The 22544-nt window shown below is 36.6% G+C and overlaps 1 protein-coding gene across 1 annotated transcript in view; it reads left to right on the top strand.

The window, feature by feature from the left end:
* The first annotated feature begins 3147 nt into the window (after positions 1–3147).
* The window catches only part of LOC150084862 (uncharacterized), a 243598-nt gene continuing 224201 nt past the window's right edge, over positions 3148–22544 (top strand). Inside the window, exons 1-2 of the mRNA XM_090376371.1 lie at positions 3148–4506; positions 21544–21719. Of these exons, the coding sequence (XP_090232497.1) occupies positions 3279–4506; positions 21544–21719 (1404 nt within the window). The 5' untranslated portion in view covers positions 3148–3278. The remainder of the gene's footprint in view (positions 4507–21543; positions 21720–22544) is intronic.

The following is a 22544-nucleotide window of genomic DNA, read 5'->3' as shown; positions in this document are numbered from 1 at the left end:
AGCAACAAGCCTGTGGCTTCTTTGTACTATATGGCGAATACTATTACTGTGCAGGATAATAAAATGTCACACTGTAAACTTTTAGAAGAAAGAGAGCAGAAATAATGAATCAAAATAATAAACGGTAGATCTTAATGCTGATTTTACTGTAATAAATCACTTAGAGATGAGAAAGAGAAACTATAAAAAATGGAGGGAGGGAGGGATCGAATTAAAGGTGAATGTATAATTAAGCACGAATTGAAAGCAAAAAATAGAATTCAACATATAGGCCGAAATATATGGTTATTTAAGAAAGGAGATCGCAGGCTGGTTTCTAAAGAGACAGTAAGGTTAATTTTAAATACAGGAGTGAAGCAATTTATGAAGTATTGGAGGAATATGTCAGAACTAATACAACTGTATATCGTATGCAACGTAAATTTTCCTCTATTTATTGCATAATCTTTCTTGTATATTTTTAAATCTCTATGCATATGGTTCTTATATATTTATAATTTGCATATATGGTAGTACTGATTTTTCAATACTAAATGCTTTAGTCCGCCATGTATTTAACGTTTAATAAATAAAAGTTGTGAATACCACAGAAATTTACAACTATGGATGCTCCTCTGACTATATTTCTATAACTTTGTTCCTGGCCGTTATAACTAGGACAATTGTTCTCTTTAACCTCTTATATTTAACGTCTTCATCAAGTAGTTTCAGGATCTTTAGCTCCAATTACCACATTTGCTGATGACAAACTACTCATCTATTTCTAAACCATTTAACTAGATTCAACTACAACGAATCTAAACAAACTCATGCAGCAGATATCAGATAACGGGTTCTCTGTAAATCCTTCTATTTACCAGTCATCTATCTCTTTCTCAACTTATGTAATAATCTTGACTAGTCTTACTGTATTGGATCAAGACATATTCAAAAGTGTGATAAAATTATCTAATTAGGGGTCATCTTCTCAAGCAACTGCTGATTTGACAACCATATATTCATGCAGGGGAAACTTAGCTGTAATTAGTCCCAGAGGCTTCCAATTATTCTAATTCCATCTCTCATTTATTTTGAAATAGTGATACGCTACGAATGCTATTGGCCCTTGCGACGAACGCCGCTCCGGGTTGTCTGTCCTTGTCATCGGTAAAGCTTTTAAAATTATTGGATTCTTCAAGAACTTTTGGCTATAAAGATTATGCTGTTCTTCTGTACAAAACAGTTGTTCTATCAGTCATAGACTATGCGCCTCTGTTGTTTTGAAATCGTTATAGGAAGATTCACTTGAAAAAACCCGAAGCTGTACAGCGCAAATTCGTATGATACCTGTCTGCCAGAAATTCTCTGTTCTGTCACTCCTGTTACTGTCATTCGCAAATTCGATGTCAACAGAACTCTAACTGACTCCAAGTTTATCATATAAAATTCTCTCTGGAAATTATGATTCTTCAGAACGCATGCAACTGACAACTTTCATGCCTTTCCTAGGCCAACCTGACGTCGACTTTCAATATACATCCATGTTCCAACAGTGATATGAAATACTGTGGTATGAATAGACTCTTATCAATTGCAAATAATCTTTTTTTTTTCTTTTCTGACAACTCACAAAGCATCTTTAGTCATTAATGCCTTTTGCGCCTTCCCTCATTACTATAAGTGATATACATGTAGTCTAGACTTTTTTTTTTTGCTATTCTGCTAAATTCCTAATTTATTGCTCTAATATAGAGGGCGTTGACGGTGGTCGCAGCCGTGGGAAATAGTGATTGTAGCGTGTTAGTGACGAAAAAAAAATAAATAAATAAAATAAATAAAAAATAAACAAATAAAAAAAAAAAGTTGATGGGAGCTGCCAGGGCCTACTAGAGCCTTCATATTCATTACTGTTTTTGTTATTTTTATAATTATTTTCTTTTTGTTACACAATGTTCTGTAATTGGGTACTTAGTATAGTGCATTTTCTATCTTAATAAATAAAAAAAAAATAAATAAACTGTTATTGCAGGAGATGAAGCAACCAATGAGCCATGCGCTTTTTGTATAGGCTCGATATTGCATATGCCTTCGATACCCAATTATGAACAGATCCATCGTCAGTAGTACAATTGAAAATAGGTTCATATCTACTTTGAATGCGCATATTTTTTTTTTTAACAGAGCCCATATCTGAAAGATTGTATATTGTTTCATCTATTATTGATATGCATGAAGTTAGCAAAATGCATGTAAATAAAATTATAAATGATATTGGTACTATGAATGGCAGGTACTAAAAAAAAATTAACAATTAATCAACAAGTTGAAATACCGCATCTTCCTTTAATTTGCTAAACTTATGAATATATTAAATTTGATCATTTTTGACTTTTTATTAGTTGTATGGCAACAACTTTATTTATTTGTTTATTTATTTATTTTTTTCGAGTAAACACCTATCTAAACAAGCTTAACCTCTTGATTAGAGGTCAAGCTTGTTTTGATAGATTTCATCAACCAATCGGATTTCTTGTTAGATGAGGAGGAAAATGTTAGGGGCGGACATGGAAAGCGCACCATGCATCGTAAAAACGATGGTTGTATCTTTTAATACCTAGTATTTATTTGTTCGTTTCTTCTACCCAACTCGCTGTTAGCGCAATTAAAAAACAAAGTTATAAAATTAAGTTAGCATTTTAAAAAAAACTTTCGTTTTGGTTCAACTGATATTTTATTTCTTCTGATTCCGAGAACTGTTAAAATGCATGTGAAAGAACGCAGACGTATTTCTAGTAGGTATTGCTCTGCGCTTCGGTTGCCATGGGCAACGTGACTCTGACGGATAGCAACGGAAGTCCCATGAAGTAGTTCTTTTGCAAATGAAGCTGAAATTAGCCTTCTCTTTTCATCGAGATTTAGAATATTTATTAACGTTACCCATTAAAATACTGGACAACCTCCATTTGTAGTGGACTAGCCCATAGTGGAGTAATGTGTTAGCTTGTATTGATCAGTGTCTGGGATGCACATCCAAACGTCAGAGCTCGAATTCATTCATTCCTGCGCTTGCGTCTTCTTCTCTAATGACTGCCGTTACCCAGCCATGTCATCCACTGCACGAGGTTTGCTATTGCATATAACTATCTACCGAAGTTATTTTACTGTCAACTGTTAAAATGAACTTTTCTACACCAGTGATATAATATGAACGTATCGTGAAAAAACATGTCGTTTAGATGTTGCTTATTTCGCACTGACTTTTAACTTGCGTTGACCATCATTACATCAGTTATGTAGGTATGGGTAATCGTGGCAGTCAACTTAGTGAGAAGAAGTGTAAAGTTAAAACACCACAAACTGAAGAAATTCCTAAACCATTTGAGCCATTTAGCAAAGGAAGTGTATACACACCAAGTACATGTGTGTTTATTACCGATGCAGATTTATTAGGAGATGCAGAGCCGCCAGATAAAGAACACTTTAGATCCACCCAGTCCATTGTGCAAGCTGATGAGCTTCTGGAAGATAATGCATCATATATTACTACAAATAGTGCTCCATCAGAAGTTCGAATTGAATCTACATCAAGTCCTGACAGTTCTCTTTCCAGCTCTTTATTTGTTGACACTGTCAGTCACTTGCCCACTCCTGAAGATGGTACAGTTTGTGAAGGTGAGTCACTGCTTGATGCTGAAGTGATTGATGAAGCAACTGTTACAAAAGATGAATTACCAGGAAGTGTTAGTGATATATCAATCTTTTGTGACAGTGAGGACAAAAGTCCTCAACATACTTCTGAGGTTGAATCAAGTGATACTAAAGAAGATTGCAGTGTGCATGAAGTGACACAAGATGATGTCAGTCCATGTGATGATGAAAAGGAGGATCTTTTCACATATAATTCTTATATTGAAACCAGTCCATTCAAGGAAAAAAGATCCATATGCGGAGGAACGAGATCATATCCAGGAACCCCAGATACACAGCTAGACTCTTACCATGTTTTTGGTAGCTATCCTTTAAGACATGATAATCATTTTAGTTCCATTGGTAATATTCAAGAAAAATGCTTAAAGTGTAGTTTGTGTAGGGTAGAACATCCTGATGATGAAAATGAGGATGACTGTTATTGTGATGCTAGTAGTGATGATCCTAATTGTGCAGTCGAACATTATACAGATAACGATGGAGTTACCTGTTTGGTGCCAAAATTTGCAATCATACAGCATCGTAAAGTTAATCTTCCACCACATAAATTCCGGTCACTTCCACTTCGTCGTGGTGCATGCAAAGACTTGTCCAGTTCAGAACTTTCCCTTCGTCCTGCTTCAATATTTGTTAACAATGAACAACATTGCCCCCCTTTACGCCGCTTCTGTTCTCACAGTCACATGTCGCCAGGTGAAGGGAATGTATTACGGAAAGTTGCTTCGCTTACCTTTGATAAATCTACAATTCAGAAAATTGTCAACAAGCCCAAATTTGTGCCAGAAAAATTAGATTTTAGCCTTTATGAAAAATTTGAGGGTATGTATTTTGTTAATTTATTCAGTTGCTTTAATAGTAATAATGAGGATTTTGACAACCATTTGGGAGATGAAATAAAATTTTTCTCTATAGGTAATTTTTTTAAATAAAAGAAATGTTTTATTATAATAGTTATAAATATTTAAGAAAAATATGCATATAGTCATTTGAATTTTTTTTTTAATTTCATGATTACACAAAAAAAACTGTAGATCATCTTGTATGGTTTGTTGTAATGACTGAATTGTCCATTCTTGTTTAACTCTTAGATACTTAGAAACAAGTGAGATCAAGGGTGGAGCTGGGATTAGGCCATAGCAACTGAAGCACCTGCTTTGTGCACAAGGGCAGGGTTGTCAAGAATCAGCACAGCTCTGGGGAAAATAGCCTCACTGAGCCAAGTCTGCCACCTCTTGATGCTTGGGGTCAGGGGCCACCAGTAACTTCCCACATCTGTGCTGTATGTACACTGTGCTGAAATGCAGAACTACTGCAAAACCCAGGAAAAGTGGTGTCTGGTTTATGTAGTATTGTGTTTTGTTCTGTTGTGTCTGGCTGCTTGGCTGCAGGTCCCCCAGTGGGACCCTTCATTGCCTGCCACCACCACTGGGAGGTGAGCCAGGCTGCCCATTATATTCTGGCTAGTCTCTGCCAGGGTTGCCTAGGCTTTCTGGATGGAGACCAATTAAAAAAAAAAAAGGGGTGAGGTGGGGGAGGATGAGTGAGGTAGATAGCATGAGAGTGGGATTCATAGTCGGAAGGTGTCCTTCAGTGGAGGTAGGTAGGTGAGGGATAAAGAGTAGGTTACTCCCTGTTCTGGGGCCCCTCCCAGTAGAGAGGGAAAAGTTGATAGAGTTGCAAGGCTAGAACCTGCATAGATGTTCTTGCACAAGAGGTGGCAGACCAGGTTCTCATTGGTTTTTTACTTTAGGCCCAAATTCTTGGGCCTAAAAAAAATTTGCTAGAAGCTAATAAAAAACTATAGAAAGGTTGAATGTGATAATATTTGGCCTGAATAAATGGATTCTTGGATGGCTGAGTGTGAGAAGAATGCATAAATGCATTTTTTTGTAAATTTAAAAATACGTGAAATTAGTTTTAGATGCGAGTAAAAAGCGACTGTCAGAATATAAATCAATTTTTATTTTAATATACTTATTGAAATTAGATTTTTCTCATTGTGTGTTCTTTGAGATGGCCATCCAAGCTTTATTACAACAGTAAGTATTCTGTAATTTTTAAATGATAAAGCTGTTTTATTATTCATTTGCTTATTACTGTTACATATTGCATAGTTTTAATAATAAGGGATCCCTTAACAGATATCAAATGGACCAATTAAAAGAAAGCTCTTAGGCTTTCAAAATCAACAATTAAAGAAAAATGAAGAGGAAAGAACCAGTTGCTTCAACAATTACATGTTATTTAACTCAGTCTGTTAACTTAAATTAATGTGAAAAAAAAAATGATATTAGGAAAAGCTTTTTCTTTATGAATTCTTAACTCTTCCTTTGACTATTTTTACTAGAGAAGTTTCTAAATTTAAAATTAATAGATCAGTTTTGATCTATAGTGTCTCAGAATGGGCTATCAAATTTAATAGTAATATATCAATAGAAAATGAAATATGTGTTGATGTCATATATCTCATTCTGTGCAGAATTAATAAACGTGTAACAATTTACACATCACAATCACATATCTGTGCAGAATTAATAAACAGTTTTCATTGTCCAAAGCCAGAAAAACAAGCTTCCTCTAAATTTAGTTAAGATAATATTGCTGCTATAAATCTGATTTATTTTTAGATCCAAATATATTATTTTTATAATTAATCTTTGGTTGCTAACATGGTGTCTGACACACTTTCTTAAATTTTTTTTTTTTTTTTTTTTTTCATGAATGAAACCAGATCCTCCCATGTGCCTTTATCCACCAATATTATCTACCTAGCCAAGTGGTCAGGAGTGCAGTAGCACATGCACTTTGAGTAGACTGGGGTTCAAACCCCTGACTGCTACATACGGTCGATCTGCCAATCTTTACTGGACCAGTATGGCAGATTATGGTCCTTTTCCCTCAAAACAAATCGTTGAGGAGGCTTCCCATTCTGCAGTGGTTTGATAATGGCTGCAATTTACTTATTTTTTTTTATTATATACAGAATTTTTCATTTCAATATATTATGAATTTTGTGAGGTGTTTTAACAGATTCCAGGCCAGCAAAAGCCTCTATCTTTTGGCTGGTAATTCCCATTCCCACATGTCATATCTGAGATACCAGCAACAGGTGTCTAACCTTGTCATAGTTTTGATTTTGCCAGCTAAATGAGAAGACGTTCGCATTGTGTTTGACAGGCACCATATGAGTGTCTAGGTTTCAATCTGGGGGATTGGTGATTTTAAGTTTTAAAAAATATGATAAAAGCTTTCTTTATTGCTATTATTGGGTTCTGCTCAATATTTTTTTTTTAATTGGGTTTAGCAAATCATATTTAATAGATCATATTTAATAGATCACTATTTTAATTTCAGTAAGAATAGATAAAGATTAATTTTTTTATAATTTAAACAAAAAAGTATATTACACAGATACCACCACACGTGTCTTTTTTTTTTTTTTAAATTGAGGGTACAAGTGATGGAAGGTTAATATATATATATATAAGTTTGTATTAATATATTGAATAATGTATGCATTTTTTTTCATTGAAACCATTTTATCAACAGAATACCTCTTCATCATAGTAACTTTTTAAATATTTCCTTTAAGAGGTTACATTTAATATGCATTTATATATATATTAAATTATAATACATTTTTTTGTACATATTAAATATATTATGTAGTAGCTGTTTTTAATAATAATTATGATTATAATGTAATATATGTTCACTTATTTAAGTATTTAACTAATTCATCAGAGTTGTTCAATTGGTACATTTCAAAATTCATGAAAAAGAAAGGGTCGCCAAAACTTATTTAGCACAAACTGCAAGAATACCCTGATAAGGATTGCTCGCAGTGTCCAGTTACCATATTCTGCAATTTACAGAATTAAACTTTCTTGGTAAGAATACTTTTTGTACCCCTGACTTGCTCAGGACTCTCTTTTTCTTTCTTTATTTCTTGTTCCAACAGATTTACATCCTTTCTAAAATGAGATTTTCAGACTTGTAATACTTAAAATGCACTTAACCATTGTTTTATAAAACACCTTGTCCTTGTTGTCAGAATTCCTGTATATCATTGACAGAACCCATGAGCTGTCCTAGCAGCCTGTCTGCATTATTCAGAGAACTTCATGTTGAACTGTACAGCTGCCCCTAGGTTATTTGTTCTCTATTACCTTGAGCGTGGTACCACCCAATTGGTATGTTATTCTGGGATTACTGCTAACGATATGCAGTACCTTGCTTTTATTAATATTAGCCTCAATTTCCACAGCCTATCTACCTAATTTTTCTAGGTCTTATTGCAGCAGCATACATTAATTTCTGTCTTAACACTCTGCCAACCTTTGTATCATCAGCTAACTTGGGCATTAAACTTGATATGCCTTCCTCAGTGTCCTTGATAAACTGAGCCCTTGCAACTCCACTAATAATTAGTCTAAGAGGAGCAGTACCCTTTAATAACCACTCTGTCTTGTGTAGCTTGGTCATCCTTTTATCTGTAGCAGTAATTTGCCTTTAATGCCACACTGCTCCAAACTGTACAGTAGTCTTTCATGTGTAATAGTATAAAAAGTTTTACTGGTATCTAAATAAGTAGTGTCAGAATTATTTTTGGAGTTTCTTTTGTTACTGCATCATAATAGCTAATAAGATTGGTCAGACAAGATCTCCCCTTAACAATTAATGCTGCAATTGCTGTATAACTGCATTCCATCAGATGATTCTGTCTTGCTGCTTTAAGCACTGATTCTGTTATTTTCCTTAAACAGAAGTCAAGCTTACAGATCTGTAATTATACACTTCACCCTTTGTGATTTTGGGATACATTTGTGATACATTTGCGCATCTTCATTCAATAGGGAACTCCACTGACTCCAACTGTGAGCCTGAGGTGATTTATTCACTATTAGCTTCACCAACTTCTCTTCCACTTTATTCTCAATTCTCACAAAATCATTTTGCTCTCAGTTATAAGTTGGTGTATATCTGGTATTCCCATCTCTAAAACTTCTCAGTGTGTGAATATTTCAGTTTTCCAGCAACTCAAACAAGATCAATAGTAATGCCATGTATATCTAGCAGACCAATGTGATTCATTCCTTTTCTTTTATTGTTAATTACTATAAAACCAAGAGCAACTAAGCCTCTATGTCCTATGTTTAAATCAGATTTTGAAAAATTTCATGAGTTACCTCAATCTTTATCCATAGGATTACTTCTCTTCATTTCGAAGAGAAGTAATCATATGGATAAAGATTGTAGTAACTCTTATGAAATTTTTTATTGTTAATGTAGGTTAAGCATTCTTTGCTACTTTTTCTTTTGTGTTCTTAGTCAGACTTCATGTAATCTGCCTTAGCTTGCCTTTAGTGACTTTATTGCAGACTGGTTTGTACTTATCGTAGGTTTCTGTGTTCTCTGATAATTTATAATCATCTTGTGCATTTTTATTTTCTGTTACTAGTTTCATCAGTATATTTTATATCCATTTTTGTCCAAATTGTGAACAATATTCATGCATTAAGAATCTGCAGATAGAAAAACCACTGGGTGGCAGCGATCACAGTGTACTGACGAGGGATTTACTTGAAGATGTAACTACCATCAGGGGTAAAGGGAAGGGTTTTTGCTTTCGTAAGAGTGACTACGGTGGTCTCTGACAGTTTTTAAATTCTATACAGTAGGATCAACTGGTGATGTTACCAACAGAAAATTCTAATGGGAAGCACCCAAGGAATTAATCTGGGAAGCTATAAGCCTTTTTATACCAAGTAAGAAATACTGTTCAAGGTTTAGACCTAAATGGATGTCAGAAAAAGGATACAAAGAAAAACAACAAAGACTTCTTTACTTACATAAACTCAAAAAGGAAGGGATGAATCAGATTGGTCTACTTGATATCGACTGTTTGACTGTTGATGGTCCTGCTCAGGTTGCTGACAAACTGAATGAGTGTTTTGCATCTACATTCGCTCATAATGAATTCTGTAGGGAAGTAGAGGCCAGATGTTTATCAAACTCTACCAGGGATTACAATGATTTTGTAATAACAGAGAGGAAAGTGGAGGAGAAATTGAAGTTAAACATAAGAAAGGCAACTAGAGTGGATTGGATCTATCCAATTTTATTAAGGGCGGCGAAGGAATTAAGCAAACCCTTAGCCATAATTATGAAAGCATCCTTGCATTCAGGGGAGGTCTCCGCAGACTGGAGATGTATCCCTAATTGACAAAAGGGGATCAAAGAGTGACATGAATAATTACAGACCTGTTAATTTAACTTCTGTTCTAGTGAAAATATTGGGGTCACTGGTTAAAGAAACAATGCAGGATCATCTGGACAAGACTGCAGTTAGTTCAGACACATTATGGGTTTGTTAAGGGGAAATTTTGCTTAACCAATTTGATTGGATACTGAAACTTGGTCACAAATAAAATGGATGCGAAAATAATTTTGATATCCAAACTTGGATTTCAGGAAAGCTTTTGAGTTGCACATAAAAGACTGCTGTACAAATTGGAGCAGTATGGCATTAAGGCAAGTTGCTACAATGGATAAAGGGATGGTTGAGTGGGAGAAGACAGAGTGGTAATCAATGGACACTGCTCTTCATGGAATAATGTTATGAGTGGAGTCCTAACACCAGGTTTTGGTGTTAGGACCATTGTTGTTTTCTATATTTATCAATGATATTGATGAAGTTATATCAGGCTTAATGTACATGTTTGCAGATTATACAAAGGTTGGCAGGCTTGGTAATGAGAGTAATAATGGTATGCTGCTGCAACAGGATCTAAAAAAGTTGAGCAGATGGGCTGAGGGTGGCAGTGGAAGTTTAAAATTGACAAAAACAAAGTACTGCATATGAGTAGCAGTAACCCTAGAGTAACATACCAACTGTGTAGTACTACACTCAGGGTAGTGGAGAATGAAAAAGACCTGGGAGTAATTGTGCAGTCAGATATGAAGTTTTCTGAGCAGTGTGGACAGGCTGCCAGAGCAGATCATGGGGTCTTGTCAATACTATATAGGAATTTTGCTAGGAGGTGATTATCCCCTTGTATAAGGCAATGGTCAGGCTACACCTTTAGTGCTCCGTACAGGTCTGGAGGCCCAAGTTTATGATGGATGTAGAGCTGCTGCTGGAACGAGTACAGAGAAGGGCAACAAGATTGGTGAGGGGAACAAAGGATTGCTCTTACCAAGAAAGGCTTCAAATCCTGCAAATTGCAGCTTCTGAAGACTAGGCACCTGCAAAGTGAACTGATTAAAGTATATAAGGCTTTGAATGATTTGAGCAAGCTAGATGTTGATGGGATTCTTCCTTTTGCTCAGATTACACACTAGAGGGGGCATAAATTCAAATTGAGGAAAGACAGTTGCAGAATAGATGTGTGGAAATTTGCCATTAGCCAGTGAGTGGTTAATTGCTGCAACAAACTTCCAAAACCATTGTAGTCTCCTTTACAAAAGCAAAGTTCTTTCCTAATATGACACTACTTGACAGTACTGATATCTTTAAGTAAATGCTACATCAATACACTGTGATTGGTACCACCTAGTGGTTCCTTTATCTGCAGCTTAGTGTATGAAGCATCACTGCTGATAGATTATCGGATTAAGAGTATTTCTTTCTCTTGTTGTCTCTCTAACATGTGGCTCTAGAAAGCAGTCATTCAATAAATCCAGAAAATTAACCCCCTTCATTATAAGATATTTTGATTTTGACATACTGGATCACTCTATTTTTCTGTGTAGTTTTTCATTATACTCATCTGTTTGGCAACATTACACTGGCCACAAAGATCAGCTGGGTACATTGTCTTAAATTCTGTGCTTCTTAATCAAGAACATAACTTTCCCACCCACCACTCTTGCTTTTTATATACACATTATACTCACCATATTCACTGAATGTGATATGTGTGAGAGGCACCAAACCTATAATGACTGCATTTGATGAGGTAACTATTACTTAAAATTAATTCTTAGCTTAGTTTATGAGCAAGTATATATGATGCTGTTTTTGCTCTTAGTAACTCTAGCACATCCCCTATATTTTTGTTTGTCCGCGAGGAACCTTATCACGTCTGTATTCCCCTCCATGTTGTTTTTTAGCTAATGCATGTCTCAATAGAAACATTGAAAGAATAAATTTAACCTCTGCTAATATTGCCTCGATAGCATTCAGCTGTAATGATTGACTAGGTTTTCATTATGTATCCTTCCACTTCCTATCATGATTGAGCAAAATTCCAGACACTTCATTTAATTGCCAAATATATAAACATCATCAAAATTTTTGTGGTGTGGATACCAATGGTGGGTTGTGACAACAATGTCTTTCTGCTCAGTTATGACAAAATCATTTATCTCCCTGTTAGTTTGATTAAATTTTGGCATCTCCTTCCCTAAATAAATCCTCATATGTGAATGTAGATACTAAATACCAATTCAATTTTTCAGCAACCTAACCTGGATCATCAACATTTAAACCATTGATATTATGTGGATCAATGTGATTCATCACCTTCCCTCTAGTCTTTACATAAGTAAAGAAGTCTTTATTTTTCTTTGCATCCTTTGCCAAAGGCTTCTCGTAATCTTACATTAGCTTGCCTAACCTCCTTTGTGCCCTGATTGCTGTCTAGTTTATTCTATCTACCATATGCTTCTTTATAACCAGATAATTTATATGCATCCCATGCATTTTTATTCTCTGCCATGAGTCTAATCAGTTCATCTGACATCCATTTAGGTGTAAGCCTTGAATGGTATTTCTTAGTTGGCCTGAAAAGCCTAGTAGCTCTCATTCTGTGATTATTTTCCTGAATGCCTCTCATTTAGAATTTTTTGTTGGTAACATCATTAGTTAGGCCTACTGTATAGAATTTAAAAACTGCCTCAGTCACCTTTACAAAAGTAAAAGCCCTTCCCTTTACTGATGATGACAGTTGCTTATTTAAGTAAATCCCATATGATTACACTGTGATCACTGCCACCTACTGGTTCTTTTATCTCCAGATTATTGAAGAATGACCACTGATAATCAGATCAAGAGTATTGCTCTGTCTCATTGCATCCCATGCATTTAACTTAACTTAACTCTAACTTATTCCTTTACAAAACAGTCATCCACAAGTCTCCTAATGTGTGAGTGACAAACCCACAGGTTCCAGTCAATATTTGGAAAGTTAAAATCCCCCATTATAAGACATTGATTAACTGACCCACTCTATTCTCTGTATAGTTGTTTTTTTATACTCATCATGGTCATTAGGCCTATGACATACTCCTCCTCTTGGTTTTGTTTTCCCAGTGATTGTCACACCAACTGATGCAACGTTGCACTGGCCACCCATATCAAATGGGTGCACTGTCTTAGATTTAATATTCTTCTTAACTTAGAGATTAACCCCTCCTTCCCTCCTGTGCTGTCTTTCCTTTCCGTACCATGGATATGGAGGGGGAATTGCAGTGCCACAATGCCTGTAACTACACACGCTGTCCTTTCTATACTACTCTCCATATTCAGTTTCTGTATCCGTTATGTTCGAATGACACCATGTTGCTGATATCCCTACAATATCTGCATTTGATGAGTTAACCAGTACTTCCAATTTATTTGCTATGCTCCTAGCATTAGTGTACGTGCACCTGTTGTTACTCTTACACAGTCCATGTATTTGCTTGGAATCCCTGAAACCTTGCTTTCCAGTCAGCTGTATGTTCCAAGAGAAACAGTGCAAGAATCACTTTCACTTTTTTAGTCTGTGGCTACCCCCCCCCCCCAGCTAGCAGTTTTCTGACTCACCTAACACTACCTCAATAGTATCAGCAAATATTCTTGCATTCCCTTCAATTTAAGTGTGTCCCATCCCTGTAAAAAGTTTCTCTCGTTAACAGCCACATCCCATGCTGAAGACCCATCTTGAGAGCCTTGAGCAGTCTCCCTCCTGGCCTGAATTTATTGACGAAGATCTTATGAGCTTTCTCCTCTCGTCAGCAGAATTGCAGACACTTTCCAATTTAATCCCAACATGTCAATATTGGCCTGTACTCGTTAAGTAAGTCCCTCATATTCTACTCTTAATATTACTTGTGCCAACATGTGCTATAGTATTCCTTAAAAGATGATATTTGCTCTACAGAGTTGTCAACTTTTGTCCCTGGCAGATGTATCCTGTTTCTATTTCATTTATTCCTTTTGCACCATATATTTCCTGTATCCCTGAGAATAGAGTCATCGACAATAATTATCTCCTGTGGGACCAACACATTCTGCTTTGGGGATTGCCACTTTGTTGCTTGATGCAAAAGTGCAGGATCTAGCTTTTGAGGTAGATATCTGAGAGTTTGATGGGCCTCCAGTTTAATTCCTTAAAGGGTAGCCGTCCTGTTGTAAAGCTACCCTGTTCTTTGAGCTCTCATATGTTAAACCACTAGCATTGTTGCTGTTATGGGCATTGCATCAAGCATACATGAAAAACTTTTCACTGATTGCAATATATATATATATATATATATATATATGCTAATCAGAACACAGTCCTTGCCTAATTTTTTCACTCTTTGCACAGAACACACAGACTCCTTGGCTGTATCATGTCCAGCTTCAGATGGGTCTGCAGACATTGAACAAGTAGCATATTTTGTAAGGCTATGATTCATAGGAGAGCTGTGCCCCTTCATTTCTTCCCTGAACCACAGCACTGAGCTTTGTTACTCTAGTCTGAGCATGATTTCTGTTTAAATTCAGTTTAATTTGAGAACACTACTTTAAACTAATAGATACCTAAATGCAGTAATAACACTACTGTATTCACAGATTGTGCAGCAATAATTTTATATATATACAGGGTGTCTCAAAAATATTGGTACAAACGTTTATGGGGTAGGTAACATCTAAAGGAATGTGAATCGCATAGGAACCCATGACCGGAAACGTCACCGTAAGTCGGTACACGGCGCTGTTCATCAGTTCGCGAGAGGGAAAATTTCTGGTTTACTCATTCAAGCAGTAGTCGCCGTACGAGAGCATGCATCGATATATGAACTGTGAGCTGGCAGACATGCACCTAGTGTATGGATTAGCAGAGGTCAATGGACGAGCCGCTCAACGAATTTATGGAGAACGCTTCCCAGACAGACATGTACCGGACCACCGTTTGTTTGCGCGTGTGCATCAAAATCTGTGCGATTATGGGTCATTTAGAGGTAACAGGAGTAGTGCGGGCAGACCACGTTCGACGCGAACTCCCGCCATGGAATAAAGTGTGTTGAATGCCGTCCAGAATAATCCTACTACCAGCACACGTGCCGTTGCATCTGCCTTAGGAGTGTCTGGTTGCAGTGTACAGCGTGTCTGGCACGATGATTCCTCACATTCCTTTCATCTCCAAAGGGTTCAGTTACTGCTCCCCCAAGGTCATCCTGCACGTGTGGCTTTTGCGCAGTGGTTTCTCCAAGGAAGTGTTCAACAAGACTTGAATTTTCCAGGCTATGTTTTGTTCACGGATGAGGCTTATTTCACTCGGAAAGGCTTATTCAATCAGCACGATGCTCATGTGTGGGCTCACGATAACCCACAGGGTGTGTGCCCCCATGGAGCACAACATTGCTTCGCAATAAACGTGTGGGCAGATATGGTCGGTGGCTTAGTCGGCTCATACTTGTTACCATCCCACATGAACTCTGCTAAATATCAGATCTTTCTGGAACAAGTTCTACCAGGGTTACTTGACGATGTTCCAGCAAATGTGAGATGCAACATTTGGTTTCATCATGACGGGACGCCTGCCCATTATGGAAGGTGTGTTTGTGACCATTTGAACAGGCGTTTTGGACGTTGATGGATTGACCGTGGTGGGCCCATTGCCTGGCCCCCCATGCTCACCTGATTTATCGAGCCTTGATTTATTTCTGTGGGGGGCCCCTCAAATCTATCGTATATGAATCGCCTGTGGAGATGGAAATGGATCTCATGGCGAGACTCGTCTGCCCTGCTGCTACTGTCAAAGTGTGTTCGACCGTGTCCGCCAATCCATCCTGCGTCAGTGTCACGCATGCATCGTGTCTCATGGTGGAACCTTCAAGCATCTGTTGTAACATCATGAAATGCATCCATCTCGTAGTCAATTGTTAATATTATGTCAAATAAATGTTTACCACTAATTACTGTCTTGTGTCATTTCTGCTTCTTGTGCCTCTGCTACTACTTTCCCATGATGTGTCCAGTTGTGGGTTCCTATGCGATTCACATTCCTTTAGATGTTACCTACCTCCCCTAAACGTTTGTACCAATATTTTTGAGACATCCTGTATATATTACACTACTAAGTTTACATTATGTATATTGTGCTGTACCATTATGTTCATGTCTGTAAAACTGTCTGTTAATTAACTTATCTTAGCTAACAACAAAAAAGATATATGCCAACCTATGTGATTAGAACTTTCGAGTTGCCTGTTTACCATAATTAAGTGCCAGAATCCACCAGCATGCACTATGATATTTGCACCCGAATTTTCAGCAGTGATGGAAGAGTGCACATAGGAGGAAATCACATGAGGCACTGGAACCATCTTCTTGAGTACCTTGGACTCCCGATCCTAGCAGAGGGTGCCTTAAACGTAAGAGCATATCTGGATATCATTACAGATTTGGTACCCCAACGATGTATCATGTTTATCCCTGTGGGAAAGAGTACTGTACTTTGAAAATGACAGTGAAACTTCCACCACTCAAAGTGCATTTGTCGGAACAGTTCTCTGCTTGTGTCACTACAGCAATTTAGGACCTTTTAGGACCCAATATTTCTTGAGTCACTTTTCAACACTTTTTTGACGCCATACTTTTTTTGTGTTGGAGCGGTCATCATTCAGGTCAAAAGCAGTGCAACCTGCCTTTACAGTTGGTTCATGATTCTAAAGTGGCCAAAGTGTTCCACCAAAACACCAGGGTTTAAGTTTTATTTATACAATCACTCTGGCTGAAGGCATTCCACACACCTATTTTGCAACTGTTGTTTTAAGTGTGTATGTGTGTCACCTAAGTAAGAGTGAAGATACCATTGGCATTTAGTTTACTCAAACCTCTTAAAGCCTTGAATAGGTCAACAGAGATACCTAGTTTCCAGATACTCTAGTTAACAGAACTGAAGTCTTTCTTGGTAAGAGTATCCTTGGCTGTATCATGTCCTGTTTCCGATAGGTCTGCAAACATTGAACAAGTTGTGTGCACCCTTTAAACAGATCTATATCATTTTATAAAATGAGGTTTCCAGTATCCTAACCACAAATTATACAGTGGCATAATCACCTCTTTGTTCTTGCTGAAAAAATTCCATGTATGTCATTGACAGAACTCCATAGCTGTCCTAACAGCCTGTCTGCACTACTCAGAAGACTTCATGTTAAACTGTACAATTACCCATGGGTCATTTTTACTGGCCACCTTGAATTTTGGTACCACGCAAATGCTATGTTATTCTGCTACCCAATTGATTTTCTGTGTTATTTTGCTACCTTGCATTTATTCATCAATTGCTATTTTTCAGCCAGTTTGATTACTTTATCTAGCTCTTATTACAGTAGCATGTCCTGATATAATTTTATTAATAACATGCTTTTTGTATCATCAGTAAATTTAGGCATTAAGTTTGAAATACTCTGTGTAACCCCCACTTATAAACAGTATCCATGGAGAGTAGTAGTAACTCCTGGCCATTTTGCTGTGATGAGTATTATTGTTCATAGTACTTGTACTGTACTTAGCAGCAATAAAGATAATTTAACTTGCTTCTAATGTCACATTATGTGGCATTAGGAGTAAGCTCCTTAGTTAATGGAGCTAATCATTTTCTGAAAATTAAATGTTATAATCATTTTCTGAAAATTAAATGTTATAATCATTTTCTGAAAATTAAATATGTTGTATCAGCTCTTACAATTTGATTTTGTTACCCTGTTCAATAAAGGAGGATCATAATTTGCTTGTAATTTCTAGCTGAGCTACAGAATTTAAAACCAAGCCAAGCTGCATCATATAGCAACTGTTGACTTGTGTGCATAGTGTGGAGGTCAGTCGAGTTTATGCCTGTTCAGTTCCACCTATGTAACAACGAATGTTGCACATGAGGAACAGTATGCTCCTCCAAATTTTGTATCCGTCTCAAGAAAACATCAGCTGAACCATATGAAATGTTAAAAGGAGCTTATGGTGAACCTACACTTCCATATAGAAAAGCTCACAGGTGGTTTAGAATGTTTAAAGATGAATGTGATTCAATCACAAAAATTGGTGGTCCTGGAGCTCCAACCACTGCTGTCACCATGGAAACCATAACCACTGCTTCTGTAATCATGAGAGAAGATTGTTGTATAACAGTAAGGCAACTGGCAGAGATGGTAAGAATATCAGTGGGAAGCACACACACACACATGGTATTTTCCATGATCATTTGTATATGATGTGTTTGTGTGCTCTAGGTTCCAGGACTATTCACATCTGAGCAACAGCAAGTTTGCATGGTGATTTGTCAGGAGCTGAACTAGATGGTTACTGAAGATGGCGAGGTTCTGCCCAAGGTGGTAATGGCGGATGAGACATGGCTTCATTTCGAACCAAAGAGAGTAAGCAACAAAGCTCTGTTTGGAAGTCTGTGTCATTGCCAACACTGAAAAAAAGCAAAAGTTGGCTTCTGCAGGATGGGTTATGGTTATCTCTTTTTTTTGACATTCAAGGAATGGTTTGCGAGCATGTTATGCAGCTGTTACAAGATCTTTCTACATAACTGTACCACACTTTTTGCGGGGATCATATTCATTGAAAACGACCACAACTGTATGCAGGTGGGTGGATGCATCATCACAGCAATGCAAGACCTCATATTGCTCGTACTGTCATTTAGTACTTAGCCAGCATTAATGTCAAATATGTTCCTCGTTTGCCCTATAGCCCTGACCTTGTACCTTGTAATTTTTTTTTATTTTCAAAGTTAAAGAAGGAGCTGCAAGGAAAAACATTTCCACTCGTCAGAAGAAGTTGTAAAGACATCATATACAATTCTCAAATGCATGTCAAAAAATGTTTTCCACCATGTTTTTGAAGAATGGCAGAAACAGAGTAAGTGAATTTCATCAAATGGGGACTACTTTGAAAAAGATGGCCAAAATATGGATAATTTATAAAAGTATGTTATGAAAAAAAATTATGATCATTCTTTATTAAACAGCCCTTGTAAATATCTTTTGATATTAGCTAAAAGTGCCTGAAGAACATTTTGGTTCAGCATAATTAATATTTCATTGATCCTAGCAGGAGAGTCTTGTACTCTCTTACCTTAGCTCTTGATTAGGATATATATTTAACATTGCATTAGTAAAAGCACATGATGCAAGAAAGCAAGCTTATACAGCATCAGCCAAAAAAAAAAAAAAACCCTTCTCATTTCACTCATCCACTCACTCCAAATGTTTGTCTAGTTCTGCCTTGAATTTATTTAGGCTATCAACTTCTACAATGACAGAAGATGGAAGTTTGTTCTAGCAATCAACCATCTGCTGGCTAAAGGCAAACGTCTGCACATCTATCCTACAACTGTCTTTCCACAATTTGAATATGTGCTCTCTCAGGCAATTATTCTGAGCAAGAGGAAGAATCCCATCAGCATTGAGCATGCTCAAACCATTGAAGGCTTTATACACCTCAATCAGATCACCAAGCTAGTTTCCAGACACTGTAATTTGCAAAACTTAAGCTTTTCTTTTTAAGAACAACCCTTTGTGCCATTCACTAATCTTGTTGCCCTTTTAATATTGACTATTTATAACAACTGGTAGAAAATGAAAAAGACCTGGGAGTAATTGTGCAGTCAGATATGAAGTTTTCTGAGCAATGCAGACAGGCTGCCAGGGCAGGTCATGGGGTTTTGTCAATGATATATAGGAATTTTGCTAGCAGGGAAAAGGAGGTGATAGTCCCTCTGTATAAGGCAATGGTCAGGCCACGCCTTGAGTACTGTGTACAGGTCTGGAGGCCTCATTTTAGGAAGGATGTAGATTTGCTTGAGCGTGTACAGAGAAGGGCAACAAGATTGGTGAGGGGAATGAAGGGAGCCTCTTACCAAGAGAGGCTTAAGTTCTGCAAATTGCATTGGCTGGAGACTAGGCACCTGTGCGGTGATCTGATTGAGGTGTATAAGGCCTTGAATGGGTTGAGCACGCTGAATTCTGATGGGATCCTTCTACTTGTTCAGATTATGAATCTAAGGGGGCATAAATTCAAATTAAGAAAAGACAGATGTAGAATAGATGTGTGGAAATTTGCCTTTAGCCAGAGGGTGGTTAATTGCTGGAACAAACTTCCATCTGTTGTGGAAGTTGATAGGTTGAATAAATTTAAGGAGGAATTGAACAGGCATTTGGGGGGAATGGTGTGATTTTTTGATTTTTTTTTTTTTTTTTTTTTTTTGCTGATGCTGCATAAGCTCATACATTTTGCTTTCTTGCATCACATGCCACTATTACTACTGTTTTTAATTTTTGACATTTCTAAATGCAGATTTTTGTTATTTTGTATAATAATGTTTTAAGAACAGCCTAATGTACTATTTACTATTAATGATTGTCATTTTTATTTCCATTTTAATGGTTTTAGTTTAACAAATATTGGATATATTTTAATTTTTTAAAGACTTTTTTTGCATCCTTTAAGAACATAATTATTTTAATGAATTTGATGTACTTTTATCAGTATCATTAATAAATTTTGAAAACAGTAAGAGCCCAAAACTGAACCTAGAGTGACTTTACTAATGGACTAATGTTATTATTAGAGTTCCTCTGTGCTCTTTACTGTTTTTAATATTTTATTTAAATATTAAATAAAATATGGTGTATGATAGCAATCAGGGTATGCTACTCTAACAAGATTTTGATAAATAAGAGAGGTGAGCTGAAAAGTGGCAATTGAGGTTTAACATTGATAAGTGCAAGGTCCTATATTTGGATAGCAGTAATCTCAGATATACACACCAGTTGTGTACTATACTCACTGTACTCAATGTAGTGGAGGATGAAAAAGACGAGTTCTGAGTGATGCCAGCAGGCTGCTAGAACAGACAATGGAACTTTGTCACTGATTTAATAAATTTTGCAGCAGGAAAACAGAGGTGAGTATCCTGTTGTATAACATAGTGATTGGACTGCAACTTGAGTACTGCATGCAAGTTTGGAAGCTTATTTAGGAAGGATGAGATCTATTGGAATGAGTGTGGAGAAGATTAAAAAGGTTAGTTAGAACACAAAAGGGATACTCTTACCAAGGAAGACTTGAGGTCTGTAAATTGCAGTGTTTGGAAACTAGGCATCTGTGATGATATCTGATTAAAGTGGTTAAGACTTTAAACTAATTGAGTAAACTAAATGCCATCCTTATCTTTGGATCACACACACACATACACCATACATTTAAATTGGTAAAGAATGGCTGCAGATAGATATGTGAAAATTTGCTTCCAACCAGAAAGTAAGAGTAAGTTATTAGAAGGGACAGGCAAATGAAGTGGGTAACTTTTTTTTTTCTTTTGGTGATGCTATGTAAACTTGCTTCCTTGCATCATATTTTCCACTACTAATACTCACTTTGCATTTAAGTCTATCTATGTGATTAACTATTTTGGATTGTATTTCATTAATTTTTATAATGCAATCGTTGTTTTATAAAAATATTATTGATTAGTTGAAATACTTATACTATGAAAAGAAATTCCATTATATTTCTTTTGCTAACATTGTAAAGGGAAAGTATTAAAAATAAACCACCTTTTTAATCAATTGGTTGTGCATGTTTCTTAGGTCAGATGTTGATCAACTGGCTATGCTCCTCATTCTCTGAAGATAATTATCTTCATACATTGCTAAGTAAGCAAGATTTTAGAATAATAGCTTCACAGTTCTGTACAAATCTTATATCAGCAGGGGTACTAAAGCAAATTGAAGATGAAAATGCTCCTCTGGAGAACTTGTTTAGGGTAAGTTATAATGTAAAATTTGTAGTACATTGGTTGGTGTGACATTAGTGCCATTTAATATTGAAATTAAGACTAAAAGAGGTGTGTGTGTGTGTGTGTGTGTGTGTGTGTGTGTGTGTGTGTGTGTGTGTGTGTGTGTGTGTGTGTGTGTGTTAATCAGAAAGTTCAAGGACAGAATTAATATTTGGGAAAAAAGCTATTTGGATTTATCTCCTTGCCACTGTATTCGCCAATTCCAATGCTCTGCAGCTTCTGGAAGCATTCCCAATAGGCTTCTTTTAGAATTGCTAATAGTTCCTTGGTTGTGTTCTGAGTAATTTCCTGATTACTGAGTGGCGCTTCTGTAGCCAGGTGGGAAGGAGCAGCAGTGCTTAGCACATGCTTCTTGATTAGACTGGGGTTCGAGCCCGTCACCACCAAATACGGAGGAGGCGGAAAGGTTAGGGAATGACCACCGCATATTCACGGAGCAATATGGCCTTAGTTGCTAATGTTCCTAAAACCAAATAACTAACAATCCTGATTACTGAAAATCTATATCTTTCAAGGGACTTTCAGCTTGAGGATGGGTGAAACAGAGGGAGTTAAATCCAGAGTGGTGCTAATTCTGAGTGCTAATTAAACAGCATTATGCAATTGCCATACAAATTCATAATGAACAGTGCCTATGTGAGTCAAAAAAATATGATAAGCACGATCTTATTTAATTGATATAGTCTTGCTGTTTTGAGCCTTGGAGAAAGTCATATTTGGGAGGACTGTCTTTTTTTTTTTTTTTTTGATCATAGACATTTACCGCAATTCATCACTAGTAATGATGACAGA

The sequence above is a fragment of the Mastigoproctus giganteus genome, chromosome 6 (genome assembly GCF_048544385.1).
Source record: "Mastigoproctus giganteus isolate SK-2022 chromosome 6, ASM4854438v1, whole genome shotgun sequence".
Classification (NCBI taxonomy): domain Eukaryota; kingdom Metazoa; phylum Arthropoda; class Arachnida; order Uropygi; family Thelyphonidae; genus Mastigoproctus; species Mastigoproctus giganteus.
The sequence above is the reverse complement of the archived record's forward strand: the minus strand, read 5'-3'. Positions and strand labels throughout refer to the sequence as shown.